General features: G+C 45.4%; 1 protein-coding gene across 2 annotated transcripts in view; it reads left to right on the top strand.

Annotated features, from left to right (window-relative positions):
- The window catches only part of SGSM1 (small G protein signaling modulator 1), a 73,113-nt gene extending 57,675 nt beyond the window's left edge, over positions 1 to 15,438 (top strand). For both annotated transcript variants that reach the window (XM_031442935.2, XM_031442934.2), the window contains 7 exons: positions 774 to 1,364; positions 3,640 to 3,764; positions 6,172 to 6,254; positions 8,518 to 8,627; positions 9,907 to 10,003; positions 11,014 to 11,181; positions 13,291 to 15,438. In XM_031442935.2, the coding sequence (XP_031298795.2) occupies positions 774 to 1,364; positions 3,640 to 3,764; positions 6,172 to 6,254; positions 8,518 to 8,627; positions 9,907 to 10,003; positions 11,014 to 11,181; positions 13,291 to 13,379 (1,263 nt within the window). In that variant the 3' untranslated portion in view covers positions 13,380 to 15,438. The remainder of the gene's footprint in view (positions 1 to 773; positions 1,365 to 3,639; positions 3,765 to 6,171; positions 6,255 to 8,517; positions 8,628 to 9,906; positions 10,004 to 11,013; positions 11,182 to 13,290) is intronic.
- The last annotated feature ends 1,092 nt before the right edge of the window (positions 15,439 to 16,530 follow it).

The following is a 16,530-nucleotide window of genomic DNA, read 5'->3' as shown; positions in this document are numbered from 1 at the left end:
ATTGAAAAGTATTTTTTTAAAACCAGAAACACAGGAAATTAACCGTAAATCAACTTGCTGACGTGACCACACAGAAGAAATATTTCAAGTGATCTTGGGACGTGACCTTGTTCAGTTTGTCCTTGATGGAATACAGCCTAGAGACACACACACAAAAAAAAAAACCACAAATAAATCTTGAATATGTATCCTGGATGGAGACTTTTCCACGATACTTCATTTGCATCTAACTGGTTTTGAAAACAGATCCATCGTCGTCAACCCCGTGGATGCTTTTTTAGCCTGTTCCTTGTGTCGTTAACTAATGGTTTGAAAAATCACGTGCAGCAGGGAGGGTGTAGGTCAAGCAGCAGAGCACATGCTTAGCATGCATGAGGTCCTGGGTTCAGTCCCCAGTACCGCTAAAAATAAATTAATTTAATTACCTCCCCCAGCCAAAAAAAAACCCACGTGCACATGATTTGGTAAGATGAAAGGTTTTCTTTCCCCTCTTCAGTTCCCTAATGCCCCTTCCTCAAAGTCAACTACGGTGCTCCTTTGTTTCTTTCCGGATTATTCTCTGCCTGTGCGTGCATAGAGAACACTTATTTTTCACAAATGGGAGCATATATCATACCGTGTTCTGCCACCCTTTTTACTGACTGCGTAGGGTTCCACTGCCCGCTTGTTCCGTGTTTGAACCAATCCCCTGTTGATGGATAGTTAGGTTGCTGTTGGCAGCAGCACCTCAGTGGACATCCTAGTCCATCTGTCTCTGTGCACCTGGTCTGCAGGTCTTTGAGTCTGTGGACGAGTTGGAGCAAGTGGAGGCAGAAGGCAGATTGGAGGAGAAACAGCCCAAGATCCCCAATGGGAACCTGGTAAATGGGACGTGTTCCCCAGACTCCGGCCATCCTTCCTCCCACAACTTCTCCTCGGGCCTCTCGGAGCACTCGGAACCCAGCCTGAGCACAGAAGACAGCGTCATGGATGCCCAGAGGCATGCCCCCCTGGTGCTGCGACCCAGGGGCAGCAGCGTGGATGACGGGCAGAGCAGCGAGGCCACCACTTCCAGGGACGAGGTCCCCCGTGAGGAGCTGGCCGTGCAGGACAGCCTGGAGAGCGACCTCCTCGCCAACGAGAGCATGGACGAGTTCATGTCCATCCCTGGCAGCATGGACATGCCTCTGCCCGAAAAGGAGGGCACCGGGATGGAGGGCTGGAGGGGCAGCGAGGCGGAGAAGCACAGCCAGGTGGACAGTGAGGACAACCTCTCAGAGGAGCCCGAGATGGAAAGTCTCTTCCCTGCCCTGGCTTCTCTGGCTGTGACCACATCTGCTAACAACGAGGCATCCCCCGTGTCTTCCAGTGGTGTCACCTACTCCGTAAGTCACCAGGATTTTTCTCCACTCAGTTCTCTGCAGCCGAGGGAGGGTGGGAGTGTCCCACAAGCCTCAGTTATCCAGAACGACCTCTGGTTCATTGCATTTTCCCCATGATGGAGGAGTCACTGTAGAGTCCTCCATGATTTGGGAGAGAAGATGATGTAATACTTGAAGAACGCAGGCTTTGCAGTCAAACAGTACTAAGTTCAAATCCCAGCTTAGGCACATCACTTTATCTTTCTGAGCCTCATTTTCCCTATCTGTCTAGTACCTTCCTTCCTGAGTTGTCTTCAGAATTAGTGAGTCAGATCCTCTGTGCTTGGCCCATGGTGATTCGTTAATCAGTAGCAGTCTTGACCATGAGCATCTTGATTGACACTCAGGTCCAGTCTCTTTTAAAATTGGAGTTTGCTTTTTTTTGCCAAAAAGCCCAAAGCAAAGGACATCAGCCGAAAGGGAGGTTTTCCGAGCCAGGCGTTGTAGATCCATTTTCTTTTAAAGAATTTACTATTTCTATCCCAGTTTCAAGAGTCAAACACTCAGGCAAGGCTGGATCCAAACACTTCTTTTTCTGTTTTGAGGCTCGTGGTTTGTTGGACTTTACAATGTGCATGTGGATCTATTTTGTTCTGCAAAATTCTCTTCTGTTGTACATTCAACTGTTGCTACTTCCCAAATATTTCATCTCCTTCTGTGGCTCTGATTAAATGCTTGCTAAGCGTTCTCACGCTATTTTCCGTGTATATTACTTCTCTTTCATTTTATCATCTCTTCGTCCTTCTGTGACTAAATCCTGGATGGTTTCTTTAGATCCCTTTTTAGTTCACTAATTCTTTTTTCCGTAGTGTCTGTGTCTACTTTTCTGGCTCTAGTGACTTTTTAAAAATTTTTATTTTTTAAAAATATTGTATTGTATTATTTATTTTATTTTGGTGGGGGGGAGGTAATTAGGTTTATTTATTTTTAGAGGAGGTTCTGGGGACTGAACCCAGGACCTCGTGCATGCTAAACATACTCTCTACCACTTGAGCTACACCTTCTCCCTCTAGTGACATTTTGATCTGCTTTTTTTAAGTTTTATTTGGCTTATTTGCACATCTGCTATAAAATATGCTTGATTATTTTAGTCTCTTGCACTCTATTATTATTTTTCATCTCTTTTTAAAATTTCTTTTAAAATGTTAGACATACTTATTTTATATTCTGTTCCTGATCATTCTAATACCTGAAGCCCTCCTGGGTCTGATTCGATTGTCTGGTGTATATGCTGGCTGTCACTCATGGTGCCTTTTTTTTCTCTGGGTGTTTTATGATTTTTGAACATGAGCTCAGATTGCTTAGAACTTCTTCTGTTGCATTATTCGAGGCCTGGGTGGAAGGTGGATTCCTCAAGAGACGATTTGCTTTTTCTTCTTCCTTGTACTCAGGGGAATACCAACCTGAAGACACTTTCATCTAAATTCTCTGCTCTTCCAGATCACCCATGTGGTGAGAATTTGAGTTATACATAAGTTATAAGCCTGATTTGAGGCTGTTAATTATTCAGAGAGGTATCTTATACACTTAATTTAGCACCTATGTTTAAGATAGACAGTTGTCCTTGAGACCCCACGATGCTGGTAGGTTTTTTTCTGCTTTTCTCTTACTGGGGTGTGGCTTTGTGGAGGTCCTTCCTTAAAGTGGGGAGGTCTCTTAGATTTCTTACCCAGGAGAAGCCACAACACTGCAAAGCCCCAGCTTAAATTTTCCCTAATTGGCAGCGTCCCTCAAGGCAAAAGCCAGCTTTGGAATTTTCTTGCCTTGCTGGGTTAACTTTTGACCTTTTAAGTGTTTTTTTTTTTTTCCTTGCAATAGCATTCGTTGAACCATTTCATCAGGATTGTTGGGTCAGGGCATCAGGCCCAGCAATTGCCAGAGCAGGGCTTCTGTTCAAGCTTCCCACTCTTCTTACTCAGTTTTCAGTGGGGAGGGTTGCGCCTCCAGCTACAGCTGTAACTCTCTTCTTGTTTCTTCATCTGTAAAATGGGGGTAATAATTCCATACACCTCATAGGACTGTTTTGTTTTATAAAGGAAAAAAAGAAAAAATTTTTCTCATACAAAGTGAAAGAGGCTTTCTTGGGAAACAACAACAAAGTCAAACACCTGACCGCTCGAGGTAGAGGAAGGTTTTTTTCATTGACAGCAGGAGAGGGTTAGGAGGAAGAGAGAGACTGTCTGGAGGATTACATCGCTGGGGTGCCATGTTCTTTTCCTCTTCCCCTGCGGGTGTGCAGCCGGAGCTGCTGGACCTGTACACGGTGAACCTGCACCGCATCGAGAAGGACGTGCAGAGGTGTGACCGCAACTACTGGTACTTCACGCCCGCCAACCTGGAGAAGCTACGGAACGTCATGTGCAGGTGGCTGGGGTGCGGGGATGGAGCCATAGGGGGTCCGGAAGGGGTGGCAGAGGGGCGGGCTACAGGGAGCCCAGTTAGAACCGCACTCTCTGCGGCTGGCACCACGCCCAGCTCAAATCTTATTCCAGCCTACCCCGACAACAGTGTAACAATCATGGTCATGATAATCAGAGAGAACACTTATTAAGCGCCTGCTGTATACCAGGCACTATCTTGAGCCCTTCGCTAACATCGTTTCAGTCGATCCCCAGAACAAGCCTATGAAGTAAGTGTTATCCCCTTTTACAGGTGAGGAAATGGAGGCTCAGGGGGGTACCGCCTTGCTCCACATCCCCCGGGGGGACAGTGGCTGAACAAGGACCCCCCTCTCTCTCTCTCTGGGGCTCTAGAATCTGTGCTGTATTTCTCTTAAGCAAAGATCTGGGGCTACTTATTACTTTTCATTAAATATTAACTATTTTATTTCTTAAAATATGGAAGGAACCCATGCTTAGTAAAAACCTGAATCAACTAAGGAAATCAGACGTTCATAAGGTGTAAAGGGAAACTTCTCCGTCCATATCCAGCCATCAGTGCCACTCACCTAGAATTGCTGCTCACAATTTAGTGATATCCTCCCGAGCCGTATATATGCTATATATACATATACAGTAAATACTATATTAAATAATATGTATTATACTATATAATATATAGTATATAACTATGCTTTATATATTATATCATTAGATAAATATATAATATATAATTCTACAGAATATGTAGTATAATATGAATAGACACATGTTAATGTATTAATATTTCTTTAAATATTAATACTTAATGTACTATATTATGCCATATAATATATAGTATAAAATTTACTTTATATATAGTATATAATTATAAATATATAGCATATAATTATACTACATAATATATAGTTAATACTGTGTAATACATAGCATAGGATAATATGAATGCACATGTGTTTTAATTTTTAAAAAATTTTTACCTATATGGGATTATACTATAAACTATTTTTGTACAACTTGCTTTTTACACTCGACTATACTACGTCCTGGATGCAAACTGCTACAACAGCCCATGGGCCAAATGCGGCCCACCACTTGCTTTTGTAAATAAAGTCTGTTTAGAACTCAGCCCTTGCCATATTTACATATTATCTGTGATAGCTTCTGCAGAGTTAAATGACTGAGAACCTATGGCCTACAAAGCTGAAAAATAATTGTTATCTGGACCTCTTAGAAAAGGTTTGACAAGCCTTGCTCCAACTCATTTTTGTTAATAAACACCACCTCTTTTTTTTTATTTCTTTATTTTTTTTTGGTGGGGGAGGTAATTAGGTTTATTTATTTATTTACTATTTTTAGAGGAGGTGCTGGGGATTGAACCTGGGACCTCATGCTTGCTAAGCATGCGCTCTACTACTTGAGCTATACCTCCCCCAATAAACACCACCTCTTAACTATTCTGCTCTATAGTCTCCCAAGCAGTTACTGCCACTTAAAATTTAGTTGAGGAAATAACAAATGTAATTAACTTTAATATAGTATGCTACCTTAACATTAAAAAGTGCTGAAGGAGAAGGAAGGATAGGCTGACTTTTACCTCATTGTGGCCCCAGGAGAAATCGTGGAAGGCCTCATAGAGGTGGTGAGTCAAAATGGATTTCGGGGGAATGAGGAGACACTGAAGAAATCATTTAGCATCGAAGTTAAGAGCACATACACTGGAGTGAGGCCACCAGGGTTCAAATCCTGTCTCAACCATTTATTATTAGGTTAACGACTTGGTTAACTCTCTGTGCCTCATTCTCCTTCTCTGTGAAATGGGATGACAATGGTAACTTTTTCATATTATTATTTTGAGAATTGAATGATGCAATACATGTATAGTGGACTGAGCATACAGTAAATGCTCAGTAAATATTAGTTGTTATTATTAACAGGCAGATGGGAATTCCAGACAGAGGGAACTGCTGGGACAAAAGCACAGAGGCATGAATGTGTGCTTTATTTGTACAAAGGTAAATCCCTCAGTGTGGCTGGAAGGGAGGAAGTCCTGGGAAGTGACGGGTGAGACTGTGAAGATGGATTGGGAGGAAACTATGAACACTTTGCACCCCCAGCAAAGGAGTTAAGACATTATCCTGTGACACAGTGGGGAGCCTGTGAAGGTTTTTGAGCATGCAGTGGGCTCCTTGAGCTGAGCTTTAGGAAGGTCATCCTGGTGACTGAGCACAGGATGCTTGAAGAGAGCGAGACTGGGGTTGGGGATGCAGGCAAGAGGTTGAGGGAGTGGTCCAGGTAAGAGATGGGGGAACCAAACCAGGGTGGAGGTATAGGAGTGGGTCAGAGAGGCAGATTGTGGGTGCCATCACGGGCATTGTGTGTCTCTCTTGTAGCTACATCTGGCAGCACATAGAGATCGGCTATGTCCAGGGTATGTGTGACCTCCTGGCTCCACTGCTGGTCATTCTGGATGACGGTGAGTGTATCCTCCCCACCCCAGGACTCAGGATGCAGCTTCCTTCTCACTACAGAGAAGAAGGGTTAACCCTGCTTTGTGATTCCATGGAATGGGTCAGCGCAGGTGCTCAGGAGACCTGTCAAGTAAACATACCAAGGTTCTAGCGAAGTAAAAAGTCCTCTTGTTCCATGTTGGCCACTTACTTGCAGGTGCCCAACACCCAGCCAGGCTTTTGCTGGTCACTGACTGTATAAACGTGAATGAGAACAAAGGGAAACCCAGACCCAGATGGCTTCACTGGTGAATTCTACCAAATGCTTAAAGAAGAGTGAATACCAATACTTCACAAACTCTTCCCAAAAACAGAACAGGAGGGAACACTTCCCAACTCATTTTATGAGGCCAGTTCTTACCTGAGGCCCCACTGCTACCCTGATACCAATACCAGACAAAAACATCACAAGAAAACGACAGGCCAATATACTTCATGAAATAAAAGGCAAAAACCTTCAACAGTTGTTGACCAAAGACCCCGTATTGTATTTCATTTGTATGAAATGTCCAGAAGAGGCAAATCAATAGAGACAGAAAATAGATTAGTGGTTGACAGGAACGGAGCAGGAGAGGGAAATGGGTGATGACTGTCGATGTATATAGGGTGTCTTTGGGGGGTGATGGAAATGTTCTGAAATTAGGGATGAGGGTTGACAGTTGTGAATATACTGAAGCCACTGAATTACACTCTTGAAAGGGTGAATTTTATGGTACGTAAACCTCAGTAAGGCTGTTTAAAAATGGAGAGTGTAACTCGCTCCTCTTTAGGACTGAGCATAGTGACTTCCTTCCAAAAAGTTCTGTGTAGAAAGAGGTGGAAGATGAGAGAGAAACTATACAGTGGAGAAAACCCTGAAAACTTTGCCTTCACCTGGGTGACCAAGACCGCCGTTCATGCTGATCCCGTTTTCCCTTAATACGATGTGGTTAACATGGCACATTCCTTATGCGGTCTTTCTCATAATAACCCATAATTCCAATCTTACTGTGAGAAAAGCGTCAGACGCATTCCAGTAGGGAGTCCCCGTAGAATACCTGACGAGTACGCTTCACAACTGTCAAGGTCATCAGAAAAAGGAAGTGTGAGACACCGCCATGGCCAAGAGGGGCCTGTGGAGACAAGGCCACTGTATGTCATGTAGTCCTTGGATGGGTGCTTGGAACAGAAAAAGGACATTAGGTTAAAAAAAAAAACCCACGGACTTGAGTTAATAACGCATCATCATGTGTCATTAATTGTAACACATGCATGTACTATTGGACGATGTTAGTAATGGGGGAAACTGGGTGGGGGGCATATGGAAACCCTCTCTGTTCTCATCTCAATTTTTCTGTGTATCTAACCTGTTCTGAAAAATAAAATTTTAAAAAATAAATAAATGAGATTCTACTGTGCCTTGGGAAACCTTTCCATGACCTTCCTCAAAGTTGGTAGGTGCTAACAGAAAAAAAAAAAAAAAGGTACTGTTTTTAAATAAATTCTTTAAACAGAGTTGAACAATATAGAACAGATTTTTTTTAATTACAGGACTTCTCAGAGCCTATTTTAAATGAATATATGCAGTGGCTCCCTTCGCAGCATTTCCCAGTGTTATTTGACCCTTTCTTGGCATAATGCTTGCAAACACCCTTCCAATATTCACAACTGCTATTTAAATACAGTGGTTCTCAGACTTGAGAATTTCATGAACTCTGTAGAATATTTTTTTTTAAGTTTAGGACCAAACACTGTCAAATTTTTATTATAGCAAACAGGGATCTTTAAAACCGAGCATTTGCTGTCACCATTGTTTCCTAAAAGAAAAGATATTTCAATATGTCTAAGGTGGGAAGTCTGTAATTAATTATTTTTTTCTTCAAGGGTGCGTTCCCAAGAGCAGGTTTTTTTTTAATTTTTGTTGACTTTATTACTTTTTTTAGGGAGGAGAGAATTAGGTTTATTTATTTATATTTATTTATTTTTAACAGAGAAGCTGGAGATTGAACCCAGGACCTTGTGCATGCTAAGCACGCCCTTTACTACTGAGCTATATCCCATCCCTCTGTGATTAATTTAAGACTGGAGTGCATTCCCTGAAATGGTATACACAGGAACGCCATCGTCCGTATGTTTCTCATTTGGCCGTGGACTTCGTGAACCAGCCCGGGGCCTCCGCCCATCACTTTGGGACCTCCGGTCCCTTGGGCAGTGGCAGAGTTGACTGTTTCTCCTGTGCTCTTTCCCCAGAGGCCCTCGCCTTCAGCTGCTTCACGGAGCTCATGAAGAGGATGAACCAGAACTTCCCCCACGGAGGCGCCATGGACACACACTTTGCCAACATGAGGTCGCTAATCCAGGTATGACCTTGTCCGATTCAATAATGTAACTTACTCCAGGTCTGCCCAATGGACCTCAAGTCAGCCTAATGGCCATACCTAGTTTACCTGGACTCAGTAACTCAATCCTACTTAACTCAGTGCAACCCAATTCAGCCCAGTTGAGTGAAACTAAAAAACTCAATTCATCTCAAGCTTCACTCAGCAACTCAAGTCCACTCCACTAGATTCATTCTCAGTGAGTGTTTACTTGGTCCAGACAGTGTGGCTACCATGATGAACAAGACATGACCCTCACCCTTAACAGGATGTTTGATTGTATTGGTCCTTTTCTGCAAAGAAATGTTTGAGTATATTTCTCTCTCTCTGTCTCACACACACACACACACACACACACACACACACACAGAGCTTTATGGAGGCAAATTCACATACCATAAAATTCACCCCTTCATAATGGTCAATTCACTGGCTTTTGGAATATTCACAGTTGTGAAATCATTATCACTAATTTCAGAACATTTTCATCACTCCAAAAAGAAACCCCACACTCATTTCCTCTCGTGAGCCCTGGAAACCACTAATCTACTTTCTGCTCTGTAGATTTCCCTGTTCTGGACATGTCGTATAGATGGAGTCACACCACATGTGGCCGCTTGAGTCTTTCATGTAGCATCATGTTTTCCAGGTCCATCCGCGTTGTAGCTCGTATCAGCACGTCATTCATTTTTATTGCCAAATACTCCGTTGCCTGGATAGACCCCATTTTGTTTATCCGTTCATCTGTAGATGGACATTTGGGTTGTTTCCACTTTGCTCTGAGTAATGCTGTTGTGCACATTCACGTGCAAGTTTTTACGTGAACGTAGGTTTTCACTTCCCTTAGGGCTACACCGAGGGGTGGAATTGCAGCTGCACCATTTTACCTTCCCACCCGCCATGTACAGGTGTTCCAGTCTCTCTACTTCCCCACCAGCACTTTGCCATGTTTATCATAGCCATCTGACTGGATGTGGAGTGGTACCTCACCATGGTTTTGGTTTGCATTTGCCTCATCACTAACGACGGTCAGCCTCTCTCATATGCTCATTGGCTATTTGCTTATCTTTAGAGAAATGTCTGGGTCAGGTTGAGCTCGGTTGATTTGCACTTCAAATCCTTTTGCCCACTTTTAAACCCCACCTGGTTGTTAAGGGCTGGGTGTTATCCGGTATGGGGATACAGCACCATTTATCCAGCTGTTCCCTCTGGTCCAGCCTTTTCCCAGAAGGCGGATGCCTCTCTTGCCTTCCTCTGACAGATCCTGGACTCAGAGCTCTTTGAGCTGATGCATCAGAATGGGGACTACACTCACTTCTACTTCTGCTACCGCTGGTTCCTGCTGGATTTCAAGCGAGGTACAGACTTCAAACTGGGACCTTGTTCCCAGACTCTTGGTAGCAGAACCTCAGGGGAAAAGATACCACGGACGTGAGGCGGGGGGTGTTGGAACAAAGCCCGAGGAAGAGAGTAACACCCATTTGTTGAGTTCTGCCTATCGGTTCACCTACCTTATCATGCAGAGATGCCCTGTGGTAGATGGTGTTCCAATCCCTATTCTACAGGGAGTGAAACGAAGGCTGAGAAGAATTAAATTCAGAGCTAGGCATAGTAGAGCCAGGATCTGAGCCCCCTGCTGCCTGCCTAAACCCAGTTCCCTTTCACTCTATTAAGCTGAGCACTGGGGACCAGGAACTCTGAAATCCACAGACCATCTTTCACACATGACTTGGAAACGATATCTAAACACTGCATTACTATCACGTGAATTTGGGGTGATGCTACTAATAATATCTAACCTGTGTGGAGGTGTTCATTAAGTGCCAGGCACTGTACTGAGCCATTTGTACGTACCATGTCTTCAGTTCTTTATTCCCATTGCCATGAGGAAAGAGAGGCTCATGGAGGGGAGGGGACTAGCCCGGGGTCACCGTGCTAGTGAGTGATGGAGCCAGGATGCAGACTGAGTTTATCGAGCATAGGGAGCTTTGCTCTTCACCAGTGCTCTGTTCTCTTTACTAGATAGATGCAGAAGTGAGCTCTGCCTGTGGGTGGGAGAAAGGGGAGACCCCTCATGGGTGCTAAAGGAGATGGAGGGTGCAGGGAGAGAGGGGCTTCCACTTATAGGATGTCAGAGCTGGAAACATTCAACCTCCCTGATCTGCGTAGCCTGTTCTACAGAAGGGGGAAACTGAGGCTTATGTCAAATGACAGCGTCCAGGTCTCCTGCCTCCTGGCCGAGCTGTCTGCTGCCCAAGGACGGAAGCACGGGGCGCGGCTGGCCTGGGCTTTTTCCAGAGGGAGGGCAGCACGGTGAGCCCCACGGGCGACTCTCCCCCCGCGCGTGTGCGTGTTGGTGTCTTGGCAGAGCTCCTCTACGATGATGTCTTCTCCGTCTGGGAGACCATCTGGGCGGCCAGACACGTCTCATCCGCCCACTACGTGCTGTTCATCGCGCTGGCGCTGGTGGAGGTCTACCGTGACATCATCTTGGAGAACAACATGGATTTCACAGACATCATCAAATTTTTTAATGGTACCCACATGACACATCACTTCCCTTCTCTCTAAGTATCTGCTTCCTCATCTGTGAAAGGGGGTAAGAGTGTCTACTTCAGAGGGTTGATGTGTAGGAAAAGCAGATACAGGAGGGCAGTTGAAATGGCATGAAAAAGGTGCACAGCCTTTGGATTCAAACAGGTGTAGATTCTGGAGCCAACCTTGCCACTCAAGCAAGGGCTGTGTGACCTTGGGCAAGTAACTTCATGTCTCTGGGCTTCAGATTCCTTGGCGATAAAGTGGTACCAACCCTTCCCTCGCACAGCAATGTCGGGGGGATTAAATGAGACCACGTGGATAAAGTCCAGCAGGTGGTACCTGGCTCATATGAGGGACCCCACCGCCAGAAGCTGTTGCTACTTTTACCACTGTTTTTAAAAAATTCTTTAACTAAAAGAGGTTTTGGAAAAAGCAAAAGAAAAAAAAGCCACCTGTGACCTTACCCTGGAAACATTGTTAGTTTTTTTTTTTAAATAAGCTTTTTATTTTGGAATAATTTTAGATTTACAGAAAAATTGCACATAGTACACAGAGTTCCCAGGACCCTTCAGCCAGCTGCCCTGAAGGTTAATTCGTTACCTGATCCTAGTCATTTGTGACAACAAAGAAATTAACATTGATACATTACTTTTAACTAAACTACAGACTTTTTTGATTTCATCTGCTTTTTAACTAAGTGTCCTATTTCTGCTCCAGGATCCAATTCAGGAAACCATGTGGTTTCATTAAAAAAAAAAAAATTTTTTTTTTCCTTCCAGTCTTTCCCATGGTCATGTAGATTTTTATGTTGTTACCATCACAGAATCCAGTTGTATCTCATTTTTTTTTCCCCACTTAATATTTTTAAAAGCATCTTCCACATAATCATTGTTAAAGATGGCAGAATAAACCTGAAGTGGCTCTCTGTAACTTATGAACCATCCCTTATGGTTGGGCATCTGGGATGCTTTCAGTTTGAGGATGTGGTTTGAGAGCCCGAAGCAATTCCTAGCTTAACAGAGAGATTCTCAAACTTTCTCAGTTTACGGCACACCTAGTGTCTCTGTAAAATGTTTGCAGCTTCCCAGACCAAAAGTTCCATTCGGTAACGAGTTAGATCCAAACTACTTAATAAGTATATCTATCATACTTAGTAGCCATTTGAAAAAAAACAATACAGATAAATCTAAAGAAAATAGTATTTTTATTTTTCACTTAAATAAGCACAGTTGCTAATGGGTGTATGCACCTGTTGGGCTTTGCACAACTTCTCAAAGCTTGGAATCGGCTTGGATGCCACCACCTTCGTTTCCTGTTCCGCAGTGGTTTTCATCTGTGGTAACCTGCTTTCATCAGAGCAATCACTTGCTGAAAACCTAGCTTTGAAAAGCTCTAAAGCCATGGATGGGAAGGTGGTGCGATTTGCGAGTTCACTCGTACTAGCGGTTTATGTGGTGTTTGATGGAGTCAGAGTATCACTGTATTTACCTCAAAATTTCCACGAGTTCACAGTGGAACCCTCTGGGGTTCCTCGGCACCCAAGTTCAGGAACCACAGTCTAAATGCCTTTTTTTTTTTTTTTTCCTAAATGCTTTTTTTCCTAAATGATTTATGATCAACGTCTAAGTTTAGGATTATTCTGCTTTAAAAGTTTAGGATTATTCTGATCGATTTGTGTCCCTCTGGACAAAGTGATTATTTTTGTTTTCTCCCCTTCCCTCCCCTCTCCTTCTGTTGAGTCCATCCTTCTATACTTTTAAGCATCTACCATGTGCCTGGCCTTGCTTTTTTAACAGGTTCCCAGTCATTGTGTTTGTAGGAGTCGGGGTGGGAGGTCCTAACATTGTTTTAAACACACACTGTGAGCCAACTTCATCTCATTTCATCTCTCAGTGACCTTGTAAAAGTAGGTCCGGTTAATGATTCCCATTTCACAGATGAGGAAACTGAGGTCTGGAGATGCAGGCCTTCCCCAAGAGTTGCTCTGGGGATGGATGCCAGACGATGATGAGGGGGATGCCCCAGAGACCCCTCTGGGCGCTGGAAGTATGGCCTCAAGATGGACACAGAAGGAGGCTCATGAGATTTTTGCCTTCTGCTCTTTCAGAAATGGCCGAGCGACACAACACCACACAGGTCCTGAAGCTGGCCCGGGACCTCGTGCACAAGGTGCAGACCCTGATTGAGAACAAGTGAGGGCCGCGTCACCCAGGCATCATCAGCCAAGCCGCCGCCCGCCTGTCCCGCCCGCTTCTCCTCCCGGCCACCGGGGAGCGGAGGTCCTGGTGTCTGTTCATGAGCATGGACTTCTGGGCAAAGAGAGAGTACCCCAGCTTTAGCCACCGGACAGGTGGGGTCGAGGGGTTGCCCCTTCAGTTCAGCCTTACGTTTTCCTGTTTGACCAAAGATCGCCCAAGCCTGGGATTTCTCTTCTGTGGGAGTTGGGGGTTGTCAGTGGACCAAGGGAACATCTTCGTTCGTGGTCCCCAGAATGGTCTCTCTTCTCTCTCCCATCCCTCCACATTGTCCTGTCGGATGAGACTTAGGGAGGGAATTTTTTTTGGAAACGGGGGTAGGAGAGGTCTGCGGGGCTACCTCTGTAGTCTGAAGGGCGTCTTTGGAGATGTTCCAGAACATGGCTGGCAGGTTGGATTGGAGCAGAGCACTGTTGACATTTGGGCTGGGTAATTCTTTTTTGGGGGGGGGGAATGCAGCCCTTGGGCACCGTTGGATTTTTAGCAGCATCCCTGGCCTCTACCTGCTGGATGCCAGTAGCACACTCCTCCCCAGCCCTTTGTGACAAGCCAGAACACCTCCAGACGGTGCCAGCCCCATTTGAGAACAGCTGGCCTCGAGGTTCCCGGTGAATCTCCCTCCCCACTTGCTTTATACCTGAGCTGCCTGTATCCTGAGATTCCTCCCATTTAGCAAAGGCACGTGGGGGCCCTTCACTCATCTCGCCTGGGGTCTGGAATTCCAATTATTGTATTCTCTCATTTTCTCTCCTCCACTTGGCCCCGGAAGAGACTTCTTCTTTTCAAGAAGGATGTCTGCCTGTGAGAAGTGTCTGTAGGCGTGAGATTGGCTTCTTTGGAGTCCTGTCCCAACTCCGCCCCCGCCCCAGGCAGGGCAGAGTCCACACCCCCTTCCTGTCTTCCTAGGGAGGACCTCGCCTCTCCGTCCACACATTGGGTCTGGTGTTCCAGAAGCTTGGAAGGTGTGTGTTGGTGCAAACCACTTGTTCAGGGAGGCTGACTTTCCCCCAAGTGCCCTTGCTCACTCAGGACAAAGGACAGAGTTTGGCCAGGGTGGGCGTGGTGGTGGGGGTCTTCCTTGGGAAAGAAGCTTCGGCTGATGAACTGGTACCAGAGTCACGGCTAAGCCTGGAAATGGTCACCTCCACGTCTTCACACAAAGGGTCACCCATCCCCAAACAGACCGTAAGTGAGCTAATCTACCCTGCCGACCTGCCCTCACAGGAGAGCAGGGCTGCCAGCCCTTCTGTTCTGAGGCTGCACTAGAATCAGGAGAAACAGGAGAGTCAGGGATGGATGCTCATCCGAAGGGCGCCAGGTAGGATTCTGGAGAGGGGAGGAGACTGGGAAAGCGTATTGAAGCACGCGCAGAAGGGGTGCGTTTGTCCTCCAGCCCTGAGCAAACCTGGAAGGGGAGCGATCCCTGCCCGGCATGCTTGTGAAGGCTCTTCCCTCCGACCCAGCACCTTCCGCTGCATCCAAACCCCCAACTTCCGTCCAAGTGGGGTCTCTTGGACAGAATGGAAGAGACTAGACGTTCCTTGAGAGTTGCATCTCCTCGCCGTAGTCCCCCAGCTTCCCAAGATGGGAGAAAAATGTATGAAAGTCCTGTCCAGATAAAAGTTTATTTTGCCACTCAGCTGTTCACTACAGAGGACGTTATTTTAGCAAGACCCAGGACCTTCCGATTCTTAATTTATTTTTTAACAGACCAGTCTGAAAAGTACAGCACAAGATCTTTTCTCTGCCTTGTCTCGTGGTGTTCCAGAGAGCATCGTGGTTGTGACTTGGAATAACTCATATTTATTCTGCTTGGTGTGTTTATTCGGGTCTCTGTGTGTCGTGTGTGTCCTTGTGTCCCAGCATCGAACGCGTGAGAGTCGTTCCATCTATGGAGCGCCTTCTTTTTCTCAGTGTTGCCAACATATCTTGTAACTGTTTACTGAAAAGTCGTGTCTATATAGAGAGACAATATATATATATAAACAGAAATGTGTAAACCTGGGTTATTTTTTGTTTCTGTATTTGGGGATTTTTTTTTTAATTTGAAAGAAAGAAATGTTCACTTCTGAAGATTGTGTCCTCGCACCCCATGCCACGCCTCCACCCCTGTGACCCAGACCCAGAGATGGACAGATTCTTGATAGCTGACTGGCTTTTCCCCAGGAAGTTCAAGGCTGGCCAATCACATGTCATCCTCTGTATCAGTTAGTTGGTACGTAAGTCATGCTGCGTAACAAACTCCTCCCAAGCCTTAGTGGCTTAAAACAGCCATTTACTTAGCTTGTGATTCTGTGGGTCAACAGTATGGGCTTGGTTCAGCTGGGAGGTTCTTCTGGTCATGGCTGGACTTCTTCGTGTGTCTGTGGTCAGCTGATGGCCAGCCAGAAAAAACTCTTGCTTTTGACAGTTGGCTGGCTGTTGGCTAGGACAGTGGGAGAAACTGGGCAGTGTATGTCTCATCTTCCAGTAGGCTAGGTCAGGCTTGTTTACAAGGCCAAGATGGCAGTTTCTAAGAAAGCAAGCAGAAGTGTCCCATGCCTCTTGAGAGCTGGGCTTGGAATTGGCATAAAGTCATTTCTACCATATTCTGTTGGACACAGTACATCATATGGCTGAGCTCGGGTTCAAAGGGTGGAGAAATAGACTCCACCAGTTGATGGGAGGCTTTGAAAAGTGACATTGAAAAGGGTTGTCAATATAGGCAGGGAAACAGTTGAGGCCATTAACGCAAACAGTCTACCGTGTACCCCAAGGTCCGTGCACAAGAGGGGTCCCTAGATGGCCAGCCACTGGACTCAAAGAGCATCCTTCTAAGTTGATGCCTCAACTGTGTCCCCACTGCTGGGGTAGCTCCTTTGTCACCCCTAATGTTCCCATGGACCATCAGCTTATCTTGACAGCACCCACAATGCCCACTCATGGCCGCTGTTCTGAACCATAGTCCTCGGGCAATGGAGACCTTGCGTGGATCTCCACCCCAGCAGCCTCTGACCGTGGGTCAAGGGAAACTTACGGTTTTCTGCTGCAGAAGCAATGCTTGATTTAATCTAATGTGCACCCATCAGGATTTCAGGTTTTACATAGAAAAA

The sequence above is a fragment of the Camelus dromedarius genome, chromosome 31 (assembly GCF_036321535.1).
Source record: "Camelus dromedarius isolate mCamDro1 chromosome 31, mCamDro1.pat, whole genome shotgun sequence".
NCBI lineage: Eukaryota > Metazoa > Chordata > Mammalia > Artiodactyla > Camelidae > Camelus > Camelus dromedarius.
The sequence above is the reverse complement of the archived record's forward strand: the minus strand, read 5'-3'. Positions and strand labels throughout refer to the sequence as shown.